Source organism: Phlebotomus papatasi, chromosome 1, assembly GCF_024763615.1.
Source record: "Phlebotomus papatasi isolate M1 chromosome 1, Ppap_2.1, whole genome shotgun sequence".
NCBI classification, from domain to species: Eukaryota; Metazoa; Arthropoda; class Insecta; order Diptera; family Psychodidae; genus Phlebotomus; species Phlebotomus papatasi.
The window spans coordinates 18,040,136-18,058,662 of NC_077222.1; the positions used below are offsets into that span (position 1 = coordinate 18,040,136).

General features: G+C 37.5%; 3 protein-coding genes across 3 annotated transcripts; 1 reads left to right on the forward strand and 2 right to left on the reverse strand.

The window, feature by feature from the left end:
* Window positions 1-315: 315 nt before the first annotated feature.
* On the reverse strand, window positions 316-6,515 carry LOC129798081 (BTB/POZ domain-containing adapter for CUL3-mediated RhoA degradation protein 3). Its single transcript, XM_055841053.1, has 4 exons — window positions 6,305-6,515; window positions 6,146-6,237; window positions 5,814-6,073; window positions 316-1,693 (listed from the first exon to the last, which is right to left on the reverse strand). The coding sequence occupies exons 1-4, from the start codon at window positions 6,367-6,369 to the stop codon at window positions 1,223-1,225; spliced, it is 888 nt and encodes a 295-aa protein (XP_055697028.1). The 5' UTR covers window positions 6,370-6,515; the 3' UTR covers window positions 316-1,222.
* LOC129798092 (intraflagellar transport protein 20 homolog) lies at window positions 6,498-7,321 on the forward strand. Its single transcript, XM_055841064.1, has 2 exons — window positions 6,498-6,789; window positions 6,849-7,321. The coding sequence occupies exons 1-2, from the start codon at window positions 6,666-6,668 to the stop codon at window positions 7,118-7,120; spliced, it is 396 nt and encodes a 131-aa protein (XP_055697039.1). The 5' UTR covers window positions 6,498-6,665; the 3' UTR covers window positions 7,121-7,321.
* LOC129798022 (probable protein phosphatase CG10417) lies at window positions 7,135-14,998 on the reverse strand. The gene is made up of 4 exons (XM_055840964.1): window positions 14,708-14,998; window positions 12,841-14,313; window positions 12,569-12,766; window positions 7,135-7,841 (listed from the first exon to the last, which is right to left on the reverse strand). Exons 1-4 carry the CDS (start codon window positions 14,816-14,818, stop codon window positions 7,569-7,571), a joined length of 2,055 nt encoding a protein of 684 aa, XP_055696939.1. The 5' UTR covers window positions 14,819-14,998; the 3' UTR covers window positions 7,135-7,568.
* Between the last annotated feature and the right edge of the window lie 3,529 nt (window positions 14,999-18,527).

An 18,527-nucleotide genomic window follows, 5' to 3' on the forward strand; every position in this document is an offset into this window, starting at 1 on the left:
ATCAAAGTTCAAGTTCTGAAAAATTGCTAAAAAAAAACCATAATTTTAAACTTAAATTAAAAACCGGTTAACCGGTTTCAGACCCTTCCAAAACCGGTTAACTTTTATCGGTAGGATCGGTAGTGTCCAAATGCTGCTTTTTGATCCTAAATTTTACTTTACGCATAATTAACGTAAATTAGGATGAAGATTAGGATCTCGAGATCAGTTGCGTTCTAAATTCAGTAACTGTTATCGCCGTCTTAACGTTGCTCCCTACCCCCGCAACAAATCAAGTTCCTAGGCAAACGGACCAAAAATTAAAAGACTTCCAAATTGACATTCACTGCATTTTATTCATTTATAATTTGTCTTCCAGAGAAGGATTTTACACATAGTATTTTTTTTTCATTGAAATATATTTTGAGGGAATATTAAGATTATTGTTTAATGTGGTCACAACGGTCAATTACATTTTGGGGGATTATTCTTTGCTCATTAAATATACTCTCTCTCTGTGTCACATTAATATTTTTGCTGATAAATATTGAGGGATTTTGGGTTGTCTTTTTTTTTGTTTTTCTCTCTATATTTCTTTTTGTGGGGCAAATATTCAACAAATTTTTTTTTATTCAACATTCATTTGATTATTTGTTTTTCTGTTTCTCTATTTCTTTGATCCAGTTAAACATTTAAGATTATTATTTTGTTCTGTGTAATGTAATCTGTTTTTTTTATAGCTAAAACTGAGGTTTCATCTTAGTATCTTGTTTTTTTTTGATTCCCTCGTTTTCGCGGTTTCCTGTATTTTTTTATTAGTTACAAAATGTTTGCAAGTTCTTTTTTGTTGCTCTCTGTTTTGCAAAATGGGGCTTTTTTGTGGGATTGATGGGGGTTAGTGGAAAGGGATGGTAAGGGTTAGAAAGGGGACTTCTCAGTGTTCATTTTCTCAGAAGTGAAAGTCTTGAAGTTTAGGGATGAAGCAACAGAGAAAAGTGTCAATCCAGAAGGCGACAAAGTCATCGAGTGCTGAGGATTCGGGGGAGTTGGAAGTGGCTGGAGCTGGAGGATCAACAGGAGCTGAATGGATAGAAATGGTGGGAGATGGAGGAATTGATGGTGATTGTGGCCTAGCGAGAATGATCTCCTCGAGGCGATGGCTGAAGATGACACTGATGTTTGTGGCTATTTCTCATTTTTTCTTTGGCAAGAGTGCTCGTCTGAAACTGAGCTGATGCGCAAATCAAGTGGGGTTATTCTGTTTATTCGATCTCAATCGCGCCAGTCCAGTCCTTTCCTCCTCCTCATCACTCGTATACGTCGACAATCCCGCACTTCCAGCCGCCACAACTCCTCTCGTCGTACTTGTAGCCTGCACCAATTCCTGATCCGGCAAATGCTTATCCTCATACAAAATTATATTGAGCGTCTCTTCGTAGATTCTCGCCTCTGGATACTCAACTTTCGTGTGTTTCTTGTCCGTGGCATAGACAATGGACGTACAACACACCTCAGCCACCCTCTTGCCATTCCCATAGAAACTCCAGCAACAGATTTCATTTGAGCCAATAACGTCCTTGATAAACAGGATGCGACAGCTGAATCGCAACGACAACTTGTCGAACAACTCAATGTTCTTCAGCAAATTGTCGTCGGATGTGTTTGTGTAGGAATACTTATTGTTGTGGCGATTAATCAGCAATTTAACTACGGGCTGTTCGCGTTAGAAATAACAATAGAAAAAAAGATACAAGTTATTGTGCGGCTTGTCGAACAGGTAAAAAAACACTGATTATGAGGTACTTGAATGATGAAATGTGTGATGTTTTTTTTTTATTAAGATTGCAAAGAGTTTATTTATCCCAATCTCGCTGGGACAGTGATACCCCTTAATGCTAATACCCCATACTTTGTATTGCTTGAAATAAATCATTGATCTTGATCTCAGAATTGAGACCAATATTAGATATTTTTACTGCTCAAACTGAAAGAGATCAGTATAGGTAATCAGACTTCCGGTCTTCTGTGACCCTCCAACAAGTCAAAATTCTCAAGCGAACTAACTTATCTCCCTAAAATACCCCTTTTTTCTAATTTTTCTCAAAATTGGCCTAGGCAATTTCGTTCATTTTTGGATACGTTTTGGCGAAAAGCCCATCTGATCATTTCGTCCTTAGGCACGTTTCATAGGAAAAATCGCCATCTTGAATTATTCAAGGTGACAAAAAGGTCAAAAATATTTTTTTTTTAATTTGTGGAATAATTTAAATCAAAATTGAACTGATATGCGCACAAAAATTCTAAGGAGACGTAGGGGAGACCAGGGAGATATGGGACATGGGGGGGTACTGTGGGACAAGGCGATTTTTGCATTATTTTTTTTAAATAAACGGGATTTGACCACTACTCAATCATAGGCAATATTAAGATGTATCTTGACTGAAAGAATGGATATCCTCAGTTTTATTGTTTTAATTCTATGAACATTTTCTTAAAAATTGATAAAAATTGTATATCTTGACGTCTCAGTTTTCCTCTTTGTATTTTATATCAGCGATTTATAATCAAAACTTTTTTATCTCACTAGCAGTTTAATCTGGGAACATATTTTTATAAAAGTTTCAGAGATTATATGCTCTTGTTTTTTACATAAAGGTTTTAAATACCAAAACTACCCGCGGGGATGTTTGGGACACCTGAAAGGGGATGAATGGGACGTTGATTTTTGACAAGATTGTAGGTGGCATGCAATTGTTTATTATCAAAATGAAGAGTAATGCCCAGTTTCTACTGGAAATCTCCCTCTTGTGTAAAGTTTATCAGTGGAGTAGATTTCTCTAACTACAAGGACAATTAAACCATCATTGTCTTGGGAATCAATAATTCCTTCTCAGAGGATATTCGATCTTTGCCCAATCTCGTTAAAAAATATTTTCTCGAAAATTTCTCGAGCAATATCCTCTACAATTCTCACAAATTCTCCAGAAAAGGTAAGACGAGAGCTTTTTCAGAGGCATAAGGAAAAAAACAGGTATCATGTAAGTTGTCGTATCAAACAGGAATCCATCAATGAGTTCAAAACTAAAAGTGCTAAGATAATCTACTCGCCTGAGGAATTTGATGATCGTAATTGCAATATTTAGAAGAAAAAAAAAGCAAAGAAAGGTAGATGGAAAATAATAAGAAAATATTTTAAATAACTGATTAACAATAAATGACTCTACTGTACAAATAAAATTGATATTAATTTTTAAGTATGAAATTAAAGATGAAACATTTTTATTTCGATTAGAAATATTTTAAATCTAGTACTTAAAATTAATTAACGTGTTCCAGTAATGCAAATTATGTGAAAAAAAACGCGTCCAAAACATCCCCTTTTGCGTCCCATACTGCCCCACATCGGCGAGGTTTGGGACAAAGCGTCAAGTAAAATGTTTTATCTTCAAGAAAATTCAGTTGTTATCCAAGCTCTATCGAGTACTTTTTATAAAGTCAATACCCATAAGTATTTTATAGATCGCATTAAATTGTAATAGACTGTCCTGATTTTTTTAGAATACTGTCTCAAAGTCAAAACATGAAAAAGTGTCCCAACCTCCCCGGTCTCCCCTATAATTACGCAGAGCTCTTCTCCGTGAGTTTGAACACTTTGCAAAACCTCGAGCCTTATGACCAGCGCACAATAACTTTTGTTTGTAAACATGTTTTCAAGATTTCCCATGAGAATGAGCGAGATGACTAGATCTAGATCTCACTCACTCTCATTGAAAAGTCAAAAACATGTTTACTAAACAAAAGTTATTGTGCGTTGGGCATTAGGCGACCAATTTTAAATGCATTCTTAAAAGAAATGGCAAAGCATCACAGCATTCTTTTTATTATTTTTCTTCAGCTTTGCGAAATGCTTGAATTCACGAGATAGAGCTCTCCGTGAATAATTTTTTTTTATTTTAAAAATCAAAAATTAGTAAATAAATGATCATTCTAGAATCGATCTGGCTTGAATTACAAGCATACGGAGAAACAAAATATGTAAATATGAGAAAGATAAATTTAACCAAAACTGTTATTATTAAGCGGTATTATACACATTCTCGGGACCGAAAATGTGCATAATTTCTAAGGTCGAAAAAATCGACCGTAGAACGAATTTCTCGCGGAGTAAAAGTAGTTCAAACAAAAAGATTCAACTGTTTAATAGAACTGTATTAACTAACAGTACTTTTTGGCCAGAGTTCTTCAATAAATGGTTACAATATTTAAAAGTTACCTTAATAAAAGAAATTAAAGTTTTATTCTGAAAAAGTAGGGTAAATGTCCTAATTCAAAACCATTTCCAGACGCTTTGAATTGTTTCCGCGTTTGTAGAAAGTTTTTCGCGAATCCAAATCTATTTCTGTAAATCTGAAAACGTTTCCGGTACTCCAGTAAAGCCTCCGGAATTATAGAATCGTCTTCATAAATGCAGAAATGTTTTCACGATCCCAAATGTATTTCAGAAATTCTGAGAACGTTTTCGAGATCCCAGAGAGACATCCGGAATTTTCAAATCGTCTATGCGATTTGTAGAAACGTTTTCGCGATTCCAAATCAATTTCCTTAATTCTGAAAACATTTTCAAGATTCTACAAACATATTCGGAATTTCAGAAGCGTCTCCGTGTTTGTAGAAACTTTTTCGCGGTTCTAAATCAATTTCCGCAAATCTAAGAACGTTTTCGGGAATCTAGAAAAGCCTTCGGAATTCCAGAACCGTCTTTGTAATTGTAAAAACGTTTTCGCAATTTCAGATCTATTTTTGTAAATCTGGAAACTTTCTCGTACTCCAGAAAAGCCTCTGGAACTATAGGATCGTCTTCAGAATTTTAAGAAGCATTTTCGTGATTCCAAATCTATTTCCGAAATTCTGAGAATGTTTCCAAGATCCCAGAAAGATATCAGGAATTTCAATATCGTCTCCGCGATTGTAGAAACGTTTTCGCGATTTCAAATCTATTTCCCGTAATTCTAAAAACGTTTCCGGGAATCTAGAAAAGCCTTCAAAATTCCAGAATTGTCTTTGCAATTTTAGAAACGTTTTCGCATTGGAACGGTTTTATTTTTTCTCTTTTTCTAGAAATATCAGAAACATTTTCGTGTTTTTTTGGTACATTTGTGAAATCTAAGAACGTAGCTGAAGTTAGCCGAAATCCACCCGAAAAAATGTTTGTGTCTTGGCTAACCATAAAAGGCACATGACCCGAAAAATTGTGGATGTCTTGGCTAATGAATAGATAAAATTAAATTTAAATTTAATTTTATTTAGTTAAATTTAGTTTCTTTGCGATTGGGTTTGCTTTGCATGACAAAATAACGGAAAGGACTATTTATTAGCCAAGACATCCATAATTTTTCTGATCATACGCCTTTTTGGTTAGCCAAGACACAAACCTTTTTCCAAGTGGATTTCGGTTAACTTCAGCTACGTGATCTAAGAAACGTCTACCTGCGAAATGGTTTGTTTTTAAAATGATCTACCCTCCGCTAATTGAAACTCTTGAAACTCTTTTGTCTTCTCGGTCGCATCGCATTTTCTGATTGGCTGTAGCTTCAAAACTTTCAAAGCTCCAGCCAATCAGAAAGCGTGATAGGGCTAAAATATTTCGTAAGATTAAATATTTAATCACATTTGGATAAAGCCTAAAATCGAAATGATCATTTTCTCCTTTTATGAAAAATAGGAATTACTTTTAGAAATAATCAGTGATTTTTACGAGCTGGGAGTTTGTTAGTGAATCTAATCAGATTTCGAGATTCAAATGGAAGAAATAATGTCAATAAGAAAGTACTCACTTTAATTGATGAGCTTATCAGCATTTGTTCCTCCTTTTGGGAGGTGATGAGCGGCACCCTGCAGATGGGTTCAGTTTCGCGCTCCTTCTTCGGCAGCGCTCTCTCACAAGACTCAGCCAATTCGCTGATGCAGTAGTACTTGGCTTCAGCCAGCAATTCAGACACTCCCTTTGCTGTCTCCGGCAGCGTCACTGTGCCGTCCCTCATGAAATTGAGGATGACGTCAAAGTGTGTGCCACTGCGATCAATCATTATCCACCCTAAAAGAGCCAGAGGAAGACAGTTAGATTGCTTCCGGACGAAAAAAAAAGTCCCGGAACATTGACATTCACCTTCTGCATCCGTGTGCAAGTCCATCCGCCCACTGAACATAGCCCTGAACATGGTGTCATGCTTCGTGAGGGTGCCAATAGTAGTCTGGAATCTGCAGAGTGACGGAAAAAGAAGCCCGTTGAGAAGAAATTGAGGGAAAGAAAATAGAAATGACTCACAGAGATCCGCCAACATTGAGCTTCACGTACTGGGACGAAGGGCGTATTAGTGTGTTATCACACATTTTAATTCACTTCCTGTGGCTCCTTTGTATCTCTTGGCTATCTATTTGCATGAATTTTCACAGAAAATTTTGCAGAAAAATTACGGAAAATTTTTGAGAGAAAAGTCGCAGAATAAGAAATTTTTGACAGTTCACTACGTCACTGTGACTTTTCGACATTCCTGGGGGGAATTTCGATATGCGCGCGCAAAATGTCGATCAGTTTCAACAGGGTGACCATGGTAACGGCCAGGGAAAAGCAAATTCCAGGATTTTCAGGACCTTTTTGAAACTTTTTGAGTGAATCCGTGGGCGAAATGAGTGAAGAATTGGCCAAGGTTGGCCTTTACATCGATGACCTGTACCTACTGAGGGTGATTGAGCCAGAAATTGCCAATGAAACCAACGATCTCAGGCATGATTGCACCAGCTACAGCGACAGTAAGTTCAGAAATTCCCCAAAAAGTCCCTGAAAATAATACAATTTCCCCCACAATCAGAGCTCCAGGACTTCCAGACACTCATCCAGAGCTTCATCAGGGTGGCAGAAGACTTTGGAGCCGAGGTGGAGCGAGAGAAAATCCGCACAATTGGCATTCAGAATCTCGTGAAGAATCTCTCAAAGCAGCGAGAATCCGAACACCAGAAGATTCAGTCGCAGATTGTTGAGAAATCCCTGGAATTAGAACGCCTAAAGATTGAGCTACAGCACCTGCAGCGCATTGAATCCGAACAGCAAGAGATCATCGACAATTTCTATCAAACTCAATAAAAGAAACCCCAAAATTTGTTCATTGATTTTTATTCAATTAAATTACTCACGAAATTTCTCGGATCGTCTTCTGATAAACATTTTTTTTTTGTTGTAAAATTAAACATTAATGAATATTTTTTTTTAGCAATTCTGTTCACTAAATGAATGTATGACAAAATTGTAACTTTTCTCATTTGAAAGTAAAACGTGTTTCTTAAATTACTCTTTTTTCCATGTTTTTTTTTTCTCTAAAATTTATAATGTTTTTTCCTTTTCCTCTTTGAAAAGTTTTCTTGTTTTTTTTTTTCAATTAAAAAGTCCACTCAGACAGATTTTGCCTAAGGACATTGTCCATTTTTTCTTTTCCTTTGCTTCCTTTCTGTCAATCGTCTCAAATTCTCATCCATTTTCTTTCACTTCACGCGGAAAATCCAGCGAGAATCTCATTCTTCGGCAAATGACAAATTCACGTGGAGCTGACTTGGTCCACATTTGTGTCCACAACAACAGCTTCCGGAAATTCATCATCAGTCTTTAGTCTTTTCGCCCCATCGGCCTCCTCCTTGGCGCCCGGAGACGCCGACCTCTTCTTGCTGGACACCACAACTTCGCTCGTCTCCTCGCCGGCTGCTGCCTCCTTGCGCGCATCGCCCTTCGGGAATTTCACGATGATGGCTGTCATGTTGTCACATCCGGTGCCATCGCCCGTTGTGTCCTTTGCCAGACAATTGTCGAACAACTGCAAGAAAGATCCAAAGATTAAGGTTTACCCAACTCCCCCTAAAAATACTTTCGTTCGCTATCTCTATCTCGAATTCGTGAATAGATGCTATCCCTCAAAAGCACTTTCACAAATAGGATTGATTTTCAGATAAAAAATTTTTATCGGTTATGAACCGCTTCATTACCGATTCAAAACCGATCGGAACTGGTTCAGTTTTATAGGAAATTCCAAGATCCTTCCAACGACCTCAAACATGACCCCATTCGCTTGACAAATGCGCTCTCTAGTGTCTTTTAAACCTTTGACTTTGAAAAACCGTTATTAGGAATGATTCAACACTATTTTCGTCCAAGGACAAAATGTTCGCCTGGATAATCTCTAAAACATATACAAAAATGAAAAAAAAATCGCACGACGCGTTTTCGAGCAATCTAAAAAAAAGCATACACGGTAAAAATTTTGGCACGTATTTGTTCCAAAAATTAGCTCGTCCACGGACACCATAATTTTTGGCATAATTTTGTTCATTTTACGAGACTCAAAAAGATACACAATATTAGTAACGAATTTGTTCCAAATTGTAGCTCGTCCACGGACACCATAATTTTTGGAAAAAATTTGTACCTTCTAGGAGGAACAAAAAGATACCCAATATTAGTAACGAATTTGTTCCAATAAATAGCTCATCTAATATAAAATCGTATCCCTTTTCCTCTCACACTCAGTCACCCGCCACCGAAGCGAAGAGGACGCCAAATCTGTGGCAATTTTCGTGCTACATGGTTTCACTTTTTTAATTCGAGATTCCCTTCCTCTGGCTGGCTGCGAGTGCTGGCAGTAGGAGACTGCCAGCACTCGCATATGATTTCGTCATGCACGCGTCTGTATAAAACACTCTTAAATTGATTTTTATTTGATGTTCCTTATGAACTTTTGCCACCGAAATCTATCTCGACTGAAGTATAGGCCTTAACTGTAAGACGAAATCTTTTACACGAATTTGTTCCCGACAATGGGAACAAAAAGATTCCCCATATGAGTAACAATTTCGTTCCAAAAATTACCTCGTCCACGAACACCGAAAATTTTTGGAACAAATATGTTACAAATGTAGGAATAATATTGTTATAAAAAATATGTACCAATTTGTTCCTGACAGTGGAAACAAACCAGCCGAGTGCAACAAATTCTGTTCCAAATTTCGGGAACAAATTTGTATAAAACGAAATCAACTCAAATTTGTAGACATTCCACTGTATCAAAACGGTTCCAAAACAAAACTCTAACTGAATTGTAACTAATATTTTGTAACGAAACTGTAAAGAAAACTTTTTGGAACAAACAAATATCTTATCTAGGTACAAATCGATTCCAAAAAAAATTATTCCAAGGAAAACTTGTTCCAATATTTTCGTCAGTGTCTAAAAGTTTTTACCGTGTAGTTTATGAGGGGAAGGGGAGGGGTGTGGGGAAAATGAGGGTCATGTTAACGATCCTTGGGTCGACTTAAGGGGGGATACTCCCGAAGGCCCCAAGTCGCTATCTCTTACCATTTGGGCTCTAGACGTGGTACAGCACGGACACACAATTTTGAAGGCGCAGAGTTCGTGTGATTTCTCAGTTAAATTCATTTTCGAAAAAAAAATTACTATACCAATGGATGAATGCGGTTACTGTGAGTTGATATTCAAGTAAGAATGCTTTCCATCGGAGGAAAATTATTTTCCGAGTGATGCAAAACTCGGTAACCTCGAGAAAAGGTGCGAACCATGCCTCACTTCCCCTATAGCTAATTCTAAACATTAAAATTCTGTAACAAATCAAAAAATCTGTTCTCCAGAAGAAACACTTTCAAAAATTATCGCAAAAAAATATCTAACAATTATCCACAAAAATTATTTTTACATAATTCTAATATTAAAATAATAAAAAGTATTAAAGGGATGTAGTGTTGATTAAGCACTATTTACAAAACACAGAAGTTATTTTACGCTTTGAAAGCTTTTCTAATAAGAGAAATTTATTACTTTCTTTCAGAAAGATAAAGACACACATTCATTATAAGAATCGGTAGCAGCCAAAATCCCGAGTGGTCAAATCCTGAAAGGGAGGAAATTTCCCTTTGCCTCGAACAATTCTGGGAGTAGCAATGACATTTTTAAGAATTCGGGATTTTGACGTTCCGGATTTTAGACTTTTCAAGATTTTGGTGTTTGGGATTTTGGCTTTCGAGATTTCAGCTTTCGGGATTTTGGCTTTCGGGATTGTGACTTTCGAGATTTTAGCTTTCGAGATTTTAGCTTTCGGGATTTTTTCCTTCAGGATTTTGATTTTTGGAAATTTGGCGTTCAGGATTTCAGCGTTCAGAATTTTATCTTTCCGGATTTCTACTTTCTATATTTTGGCGCACAGAATTTTGGTTTTTGGAATTTTGGCGTACGAAGTTTTTGACTTTCGGGATTTTATCCTTCAAGATTTTGGCATTTGGAATTTTGATTTTCGGAAATTTGGCGTTCAGGATTTTATCGTTCGGAATTTTATCTTTCCGGATTTCTACTTTCTAAATTTTGGCGCACAGAATTTTGGTTTTCGGAATTTTGGCGTACGAAGTTTTTGACATTCGGGATTTTTTCCTTCAGGATTTTGGCATTTGGGATTTTGATTTTCGGAAATTTGGCGTTCAGGATTTTATCGTTCAGAATTTTATCTTTCCGGATTTCCACTTTCTAAATTTTGGCGCACAGGATTTTGGTTTTCGGAAGTTTGGCATACGAAGTTTTAGACTTTCGATAATTTGGCGTTCTGGATTTTAGCGTTCAAAATTTTGTCTTTCATGATTTTGACGTTCAAGATATTAGCCTTTCGCAATTTGGTTTTCGTAATTTCGGCGTGCGGGGTCTTTGATTTCGGGATTTTGGCGTACGAAGTTTTTGACTTTCGGGATTTTGGCTTTCGGGATTTTGGCATTTGGGATTTTTATTTTCGGAAATTTGGCGTTCAGGATTTTATCGTTCAGAATTTTATCTTTCCGGATTTCTACTTTCTAAATTTTGGCGCACAGGATTTTGGTTTTCGGAATTTTGGCATACGAAGTTTTAGACTTTCGATAATTTGGCGTTCTGGATTTTAGCGTTCAAAATTTTGTCTTTCATGATTTTGACGTTCAAGATATTAGCCTTTCGCAATTTGGTTTTCGTAATTTCGGCGTACGGGGTCTTTGATTTCGGGATTTTGGCATACGAAGTTTTTGACTTTCGGGATTTTGGCATTTGGGATTTTTATTTTCGGAAATTTGGCGTTCAGGATTTTATCGTTCAGAATTTTATCTTTCCGGATTTCTACTTTCTAAATTTTGGCGCACAGGATTTTGGTTTTCGGAATTTTGGCATACGAAGTTTTAGACTTTCGATAATTTGGCGTTCTGGATTTTAGCGTTCAAAATTTTGTCTTTCATGATTTTGACGTTCAAGATATTAGCCTTTCGCAATTTGGTTTTCGTAATTTCGGCGTACGGGGTCTTTGATTTCGGGATTTTGGCTTTCGAGAATTTGGCTTTCAGTATTTTGGCTCTCAGAAATTTGGTATTCAGAATTTTGGCCTTAGACATTTTGGCTTTCGAGATATTAACATTCAGAATTTTGCATTTCGGGATTTATATTTTCGTGATTTTGGTTCTCGAGATTTTGGCGTTCAGGATTTTGGATTTCAGGATTTTGCCTTTCGGGATTTCGGCTTTCAGGTTTTTTTTTTTGTTTTGGCCCAATTTGGCTTTCAGGATTTTAACCGGGACCCATTAGTATATTATTTCAAAAGATTTTCTAAGTTCTTCCTTATAAGTTTGAACAAGCTAAATAGCCTTTGAGTTATTCCTAGAAACAGCTTTTATGGTCAAGAATTATTCGTCTTTATAAACCGTATTTCTCAAATGATTTTGAGCCCGTTTAAGTTTGTTGGAAAAGTTTTGGAATCCCAGATAAGTCTTAATTGGAATCTTCCGATTATAAACCGATAATGATTTTTTCGGAAACAATTCAATTGTAATGCCCTAGATACACTTACGACTTAACCCTTTAACGACGAGACACTCAACAATAAAAATTAAACTGAAAAACATAATCAATGATAAGTCTTACATCTAACCTTGGAAAGTCCACAGAGTCTGATTCGGTGTATTTTGTGCTTCTATGAACGATAGGGACAAAAATAGCCCAAAAATTTAAGTAATTTTTCTGACAATACCAATGAATAATATTTTTCGCTTTAGTGAAAAATATTACGTATGAGTATTGTAGTTTTTATTGCCAAAAGGGTTCTACTTAAAAAAAAATTAGAAGTACAAAAAACAAATAAAATCAATTATGAATTTGAGAATTTAAAAATTCGCCATTTTTGAGCTTAAATATTTACTAAATAGCAAATAGCTAGAGACTTGCAAAAAATATTCTAGATTCCTTCAATCTTCTACTTTTCAATTATGTATAGAGACATAAGAAAAAAAGAACTTAAGATAGTCAGGAAAAATTATTTTCTTTATGGGACACCGGTGTTCCAATCGTCCTTAAAGGGTTAAGCCGAGAGACGACTTAGTGAAAAATGATGGAAATGTAGTTTAACCATTATTTCTAATATAATTACGTTAAGCCATCTCTCGGCTAATCCTCAGGTCTGTCAAGGCCCTAAAGCTAGCACGATTTTGGGCAAGGGAAGTTACGAGAAATGTTTTAAAATAGCATTGGACTTACCTCTTCGCAAATCTGAGATATTCTGTCTCTTCCTTCATCCAGTCTCTGCTTCACAAACTCCACCACCGTCTCGCTGGACATGAAGTTCCAGATGCCATCGCAAGCCAACACCATGAATTCATCCTCTGGCGTCAGTGTGATCTTCTTGACGTCCGGCAGAGCCGAGATCATCTGCTGATCCGGTGGGAGTTCGAAATTCTGCCAAAAAAAAGATGCAAAAGTCAATTCAACGGAAGTTCCTGGGAAGCAGTTCGGGGAGTTTGCCTGCTTACCATTTTGTAGGCATGATCACCAATTGCTCGGGAGAGATTGAGTCCTCCATTGACACGACCATCGATGGTGACTTTGCCGCCGGCATTGGTGATCCTTGTGTGTTCAATCTCATCTTCTGGCTTGTGATCGAAACTCATCTCTATGGCCTTGCCATCTCGGCAGACGACACACCTTGAGTCTCCTGCATTCGCCACATAGAGATCCTGACCACAGAGCAGTGCCACAACAGCCGTGCATCCACTATCCTTGCCCGGTTCCTCAATCATGTTATTCATGAATGTATCATCGACTTCTTCATGGGCACACTCCTCATCCTCATCACTGCCCTCCTCATACTCTGAATTGTACTCCTCCTCCTCCTCCATTTCACTGTCTTCCTCCCCGACTTCCTCTGTGCTGGAGTTATTCTCATTGTACGTCTCATCCTTGTCATCTTCTGAGTCTGAGGATGAGGTATTGGGATCTGTTGGGATGTGTGACGGAGCTGCTGATCTTTTGGGCAAACGATCATTGGTACTTGAGCATCCACCGCTGTTGCTACTAACCTCCCCATTCTCCTGCACAGCTGACGATGAACTCGAGACTCCCTCTCCCTTGCCACTATTTGTCGATATTTCTGGCTCCTGGTGACTCCCTGCGGCTGATGCTGTTGCCTTGGAACTTGATGCTGAGACACCATCTTCATCACCTTCGCCATTCGGTATCTTGACATCTGCTGGCGGCCTCGTGACCTGATCTGTACTGCTGCCTGGCTTCTCTGGCTCCTGCACATCGACACTCTTGCGCACAGTCGAGGAGGATGAGGAGGAATCGGGACTGTTGTAGCTCTCTTTGCCATTGTTTACACTTTCACACTCTGACACTTCATTGGTCTCCGGCGGTGGCTCCTCTGTCTTCTCCATTGTGCTCGAACTGCTCACCGTTGAGTCTATTTCTGCCTCCAATTTCCTCACTGGACGCCATCCAGACGATCCCTGGCCACTACTTCCCGAAGCTCCTCCTCCTGAGCTACTCGAAGACGCTGCAGGTCCATCACTCTTCTGGGCTGCTCGCAAAAACGGTGACAGTGGCTTCTGTTCCTTCCCCTTCAACCTCGCCACGGGTCCAGCTTCAACCTTGCCCTCCTTGTACTTCTCCAGGACCTCCGTGAGTGGCATTCGACTCTCCTGACACAATTCCGCCAGATCCTCCTCATCATCCGTCTCCGTTTCCTCCTCATGCTCCGGATACTTATCCCCAGCCAACTGTTTGAGCTCCTCAATCACTTCCGGCTGCAGCAGAGTATCATCGAAACCCAGAAAAGCATCCTTCAACGCCTTCTCCATCTCCCCCGCTTTATACGCTTCCGTATTCTTCAGGAACTCCGGCAACTTCTGACTGCAGTACAGTGCAATCTCAGGGCCCCCATGCCCATCATAAACGGCAAAAAATGAAGTATCCCGATCGAAATTCAACAAACAATTGTGGGCGTCCTGCAAACCATCCCCAAAAAAAAGTGAGGTTATCCTCCTCAAAAAGCCTCACAATTCACCCCCCTTCGCCTTCCCCCATCCCCCCAACCCCACCTGTCCATCAACTCCATGCCCCCGGAGCGATTTCGCAAACAAAAATCAACATTTTCACAGCGAAAATCCAGTTATTCGCACTCCAAACCACCACATGTGTGTGTGCGCCATGGCGCTGTAGTGGTAGGAGACGTTGTGCGAAAAGAAATTGAGCGCCCATTTTCGCCATTGGACGCCCCAGTGCATCAGCAAAATCACATCAAAACTCCCCCAATAAAACCCATCCCAGCCCACACTGCCCACAAAAACATCGCCCCCAAGATTTCCGCAGGGAAAAAAAGGAAAAATAAAAAAGACAAACCTCTTGATTTATTCGCCAGCCCTGCATACAACTCGCCCCGCACGCCAACAATTCATTCTCTTCATCGCAGGAATTCTTCTCAGTTATCGGCTCCGACAGGTATGCACCCATGTTTAATTGCTTGTCCACGCCACGGACACGCGAAAATGCAGACTTTTGAACACTTTGCAAGCACAAATTATTGATATTTTCTGTCCGAATGAAAAAACACCGTGCGGCCTCAATGCCCCCACAAAAATCATGCCGCCATCTTTTTTAGGCGTTGTTGGAAGCGCGGCGTCATCTGTCAATAGCACAGCTTGCAATGGAGTATTATACACTGCATGTATTAAAATACTGCGTATAATACGCAAAGTATAAAAATCTTTTACGACAGTATTTTACTACGAATTCTATACTTCTACAGTAGACTCTCACTCAATCGGGCGACAAATTTTGTTGACAATTTTCACGTTTAATTATGAAGCTAATTCGCTCAAATTCGCTATAGTTCTTCCTATTTTATCGTGATTCTTTATAATTGAGCGCTTTTTGTGGAATTTACAAAGGCTTTGACGCTCAATTCTATCGCTAAACCGGATGACATTTTGCCCCATATTCCCGATTGAGAGAGAGTCTACTGTACTGCTCTTTGTAAAAAATCAAGATGTTTCCAGAAATGAAAGATTTGACGATACAGTATAGGGGAAGGCTTTGATCGTTTGCACATACGCTACCTTCAAACACTTCATATTTCTCCCATATTCCTTTATGAATGTCACATATGGCTATATATTGTAATACCTAGCCTTAAATCCCATCTTTCCTGAAAAAAATTGAGAGTCTAACCTTTTTTCCTAGTTTCAGGAAGCAAAAAATAAAAACAGGTCCAAAACTGTAATTTTGCTGTGCAATACTTCAGACTTCAGACGATTGTGCACAATTAATATCACTTTTCTGAAAAACCACTATCACAGGGGGTAGAGGGGTTATTAGAGTTCAGATTTATGTAAAAAATTTTTAGGCTGAAGAAGCACTTTTTGTGGGCGGAAGAAAATTCACAAACTTAACTCACATTTATCGATCGCACATAGAAGACATGGCTTCTCGCAGATTTTCCAGGAAACTTCATTTTAGATGCGATCCCTCATATTCACATCTATTGTAATCTACCGATTTAATCTACCATTAAAAAGTAAAACTTACAAACATTAAAGTTGATAAACAAGAAGTGATTTGACTCAAATAGACCGCAGTTGAGTAATTTTTAAGCAATTTTGCATTTCATTGATATAAAAATATTTTTCAAGCTTGCACAAACTGAATGTACAATGAAAGAATCACATCTACAATAAGCTCACACAGTTTACAACTGGTTTTTGACAATCTTTGACATAACCTCACTTTTGTGTTGTTTTTCATGTCAAAGAAAAAAAAATTGTCGGTGAGAAGCTGTTTTATGAAAATTTTAGCCTGTTCACCTGATGAAGCTCAATATCTGTACTAAATCCCGATTCCTGCAGCTGCAGGTACAGAGAAATCTTCAATGTTGCGCATTCAAACGTGTTTGTGCATATCCGGCTCCGTGGAGAAATGGTGGAATCTTGTTTGGTCTTCTCGTTTGCAGAGTTTTAGTCAATTTTTAGCTTAAAAAACTTATTGATTCGTGTAAATTTGGTGATATTTGGCCTTTTCAAGAAAGCATTCATCAGATTTACCGTTTCCGGGAATGAAATTCTCATAGAATCAAGCAAAAAAATGGTTGTTAGTGTCAATAAAAAATCTCTCAGAAAAGTTCCAAAAAAGTGATATTAAAATGTTTTATTCCTTGTGCAAACGGTTTAATCAAGTAGATTAGAGTTTCTTTTAAACAATGATGTGCAACTTTTAGTGTACGGTGCAAAATTTACAGTGAAAATGGGGTGTTCAATGATGGCGTGAATCGTGTGCGAAGATACAAACTTGATTGATCTATCGCACAAATCGTCATTAAATTTTCATTTTCCTCTGGAGGAAAATCGAAGGATTTCCTGGGATTTTGTGGGGTGGGATTATGAACCTTATAAGTAAGACATTTTTTTGGCATAGTTGGAGAATCGATACGGTTTGCATGGTAGTCAGAAAAAATCACTGAAATTGAACATAATTTTTGTGTGCGAAAGTTCAAAGCCTCCCCCTACATTATTATCGTTAAGAATATAAATGAAGAAAAACTTTCAACTTTAATGGGTAACTCATATTGAGAAAGTCTTATCAATTATCCGAAAAATTATTCGCGAAACTCAAGCAACCAGAGAAACTCAATTAGTTCATCGCAAAAATCGAGAAACTGGAAGTCCTTGTCAGTAAAAATGGGAATATATCACCCTTTGTTCAACTATATATAGAGAGACATAAATTGCAGGAAATGTTCATATAATTGAAAATATTTTTGCCATGCTAATCAATCTATAAATTTAAGATATTTATTTTTTTGTATATAGTTTTTAGAAAATGAACCTTGAATTTGTACTGCTAACAGTTTCTAAAATAAAATTTTCTTTACAATTAAATATGTACATTTTTTGAAAATTGAATAAAGCTGTTTGAAGGGAAAAATTATAAAGAAGAATAAGCGTATTCCTAAGATCCTTCAAAAGCCAAAAGAAAGAGAGTGAAGATAAGATATTGCCATTTTGGATATTCTGATGCATCCAGGCCACCAATTGGGCCCCTTATGCTTCCCCACTCCTATTCTATCTTATCCCCCGATACGGGTAGTCGCTCTATATCACAGCTCTGTGGGCAATTAGGCCGCTACTATATCACAGCATCCCTTCTTGGTGTGTGTTTGGGATCAGTGACAGCGAATATTTGTATCGACTGAAGTACCACTTTTACATCGAAACTCGTTTTCGTACCAGCCTCTATTGTTTAGGCGGTTCACTTTTTTTGCCAATATGCACCATTGGCATTACTATTCATTCATTCACTGGACGTATTCAAAGCCGATGTGGCATGATAAATCTTATTTCTGCTGCTGCCCAGCTTTGAACGCAAGACCTCGCAGTCATAGAGCTACTACTCTATCCACTGACCCACTCGAGGCTCAAGAGATAGTAAAAATGAATCTCCTTTTTCCCATTACTGGAAAGTACTCTCAATTTGAATGTTCATGCCTTCGTATAATGTGAATGTCTTTTATTTTTCTTAAGTGACCTGCATTTGATTATATAATAATAATTTATAACAACTTATTGATAATAAGTTGAGTAATATTTAACAGAAATATGTAAGTCTCTTATGAAAAATAAAAGAAAATTCACATTATTCGAAGGCATAAACTTTTAAAGGGAGAGTACTTTCCCATATTAACGAACAGAAATCTCGTACTCTTAATGTAAATCCAATAGTCTTAATGTTAAATAAATAAATTAAAAAAACTTTCCCTTATTATAGTCTTATAAAAGCTAACTGACAGTTGTATTGATTAGCTAGAAAGGAAGATTGCAGCTCACATATTCAGAGTTTTAGTCATTTGTAGTAAAATTAATAGGAAAGCTAGAAAAGTTTTATTATACATTACCTCTATACAATAATATGTACAAGAATTACGAAATATAAACAGACATTTTCACGCATTTTTAAGTATTATTTGGATATGTTTATGATTAGATAAAACATTTTAAATATAAATTCTCGTTTATACATTTTTCATAATTTGTATTTTATACTGTAGAAAATGTAATAAAATTGAAAATAAATTAAATTACGTGAAGATTTGTGTAAAATAAAATTCTTACTACACGTATAATAATCAGTGTAATATAAAATTTTCAACGTGTAAAAATACAGCATTATG

Bases quoted from the DNA above. Each gene is read 5' to 3' on its own strand.
- LOC129798081 (XM_055841053.1), bottom strand. From the start codon at position 6,369: ATGTGTGATAACACACTAATACGCCCTTCGTCCCAGTACGTGAAGCTC. The intron at 6,074-6,145 runs GTGAATGTCAAT...TGGCTCTTTTAG, and splicing joins CTTGCACACGGATGCAGAAG to GGTGGATAATGATTGATCGC. The intron at 1,694-5,813 runs GTGAGTACTTTC...TAACGCGAACAG, and splicing joins TGATAAGCTCATCAATTAAA to CCCGTAGTTAAATTGCTGAT.
- LOC129798092 (XM_055841064.1), top strand. From the start codon at position 6,666: ATGAGTGAAGAATTGGCCAAGGTTGGCCTTTACATCGATGACCTGTAC. The intron at 6,790-6,848 runs GTAAGTTCAGAA...CCCCACAATCAG, and splicing joins TTGCACCAGCTACAGCGACA to AGCTCCAGGACTTCCAGACA.
- LOC129798022 (XM_055840964.1), bottom strand. From the start codon at position 14,818: ATGGGTGCATACCTGTCGGAGCCGATAACTGAGAAGAATTCCTGCGAT. The intron at 12,767-12,840 runs GTAAGCAGGCAA...TTTTTTTGGCAG, and splicing joins GTGATCATGCCTACAAAATG to AATTTCGAACTCCCACCGGA. The intron at 7,842-12,568 runs GTAAGTCCAATG...TCTTTCTTGCAG, and splicing joins TATCTCAGATTTGCGAAGAG to TTGTTCGACAATTGTCTGGC.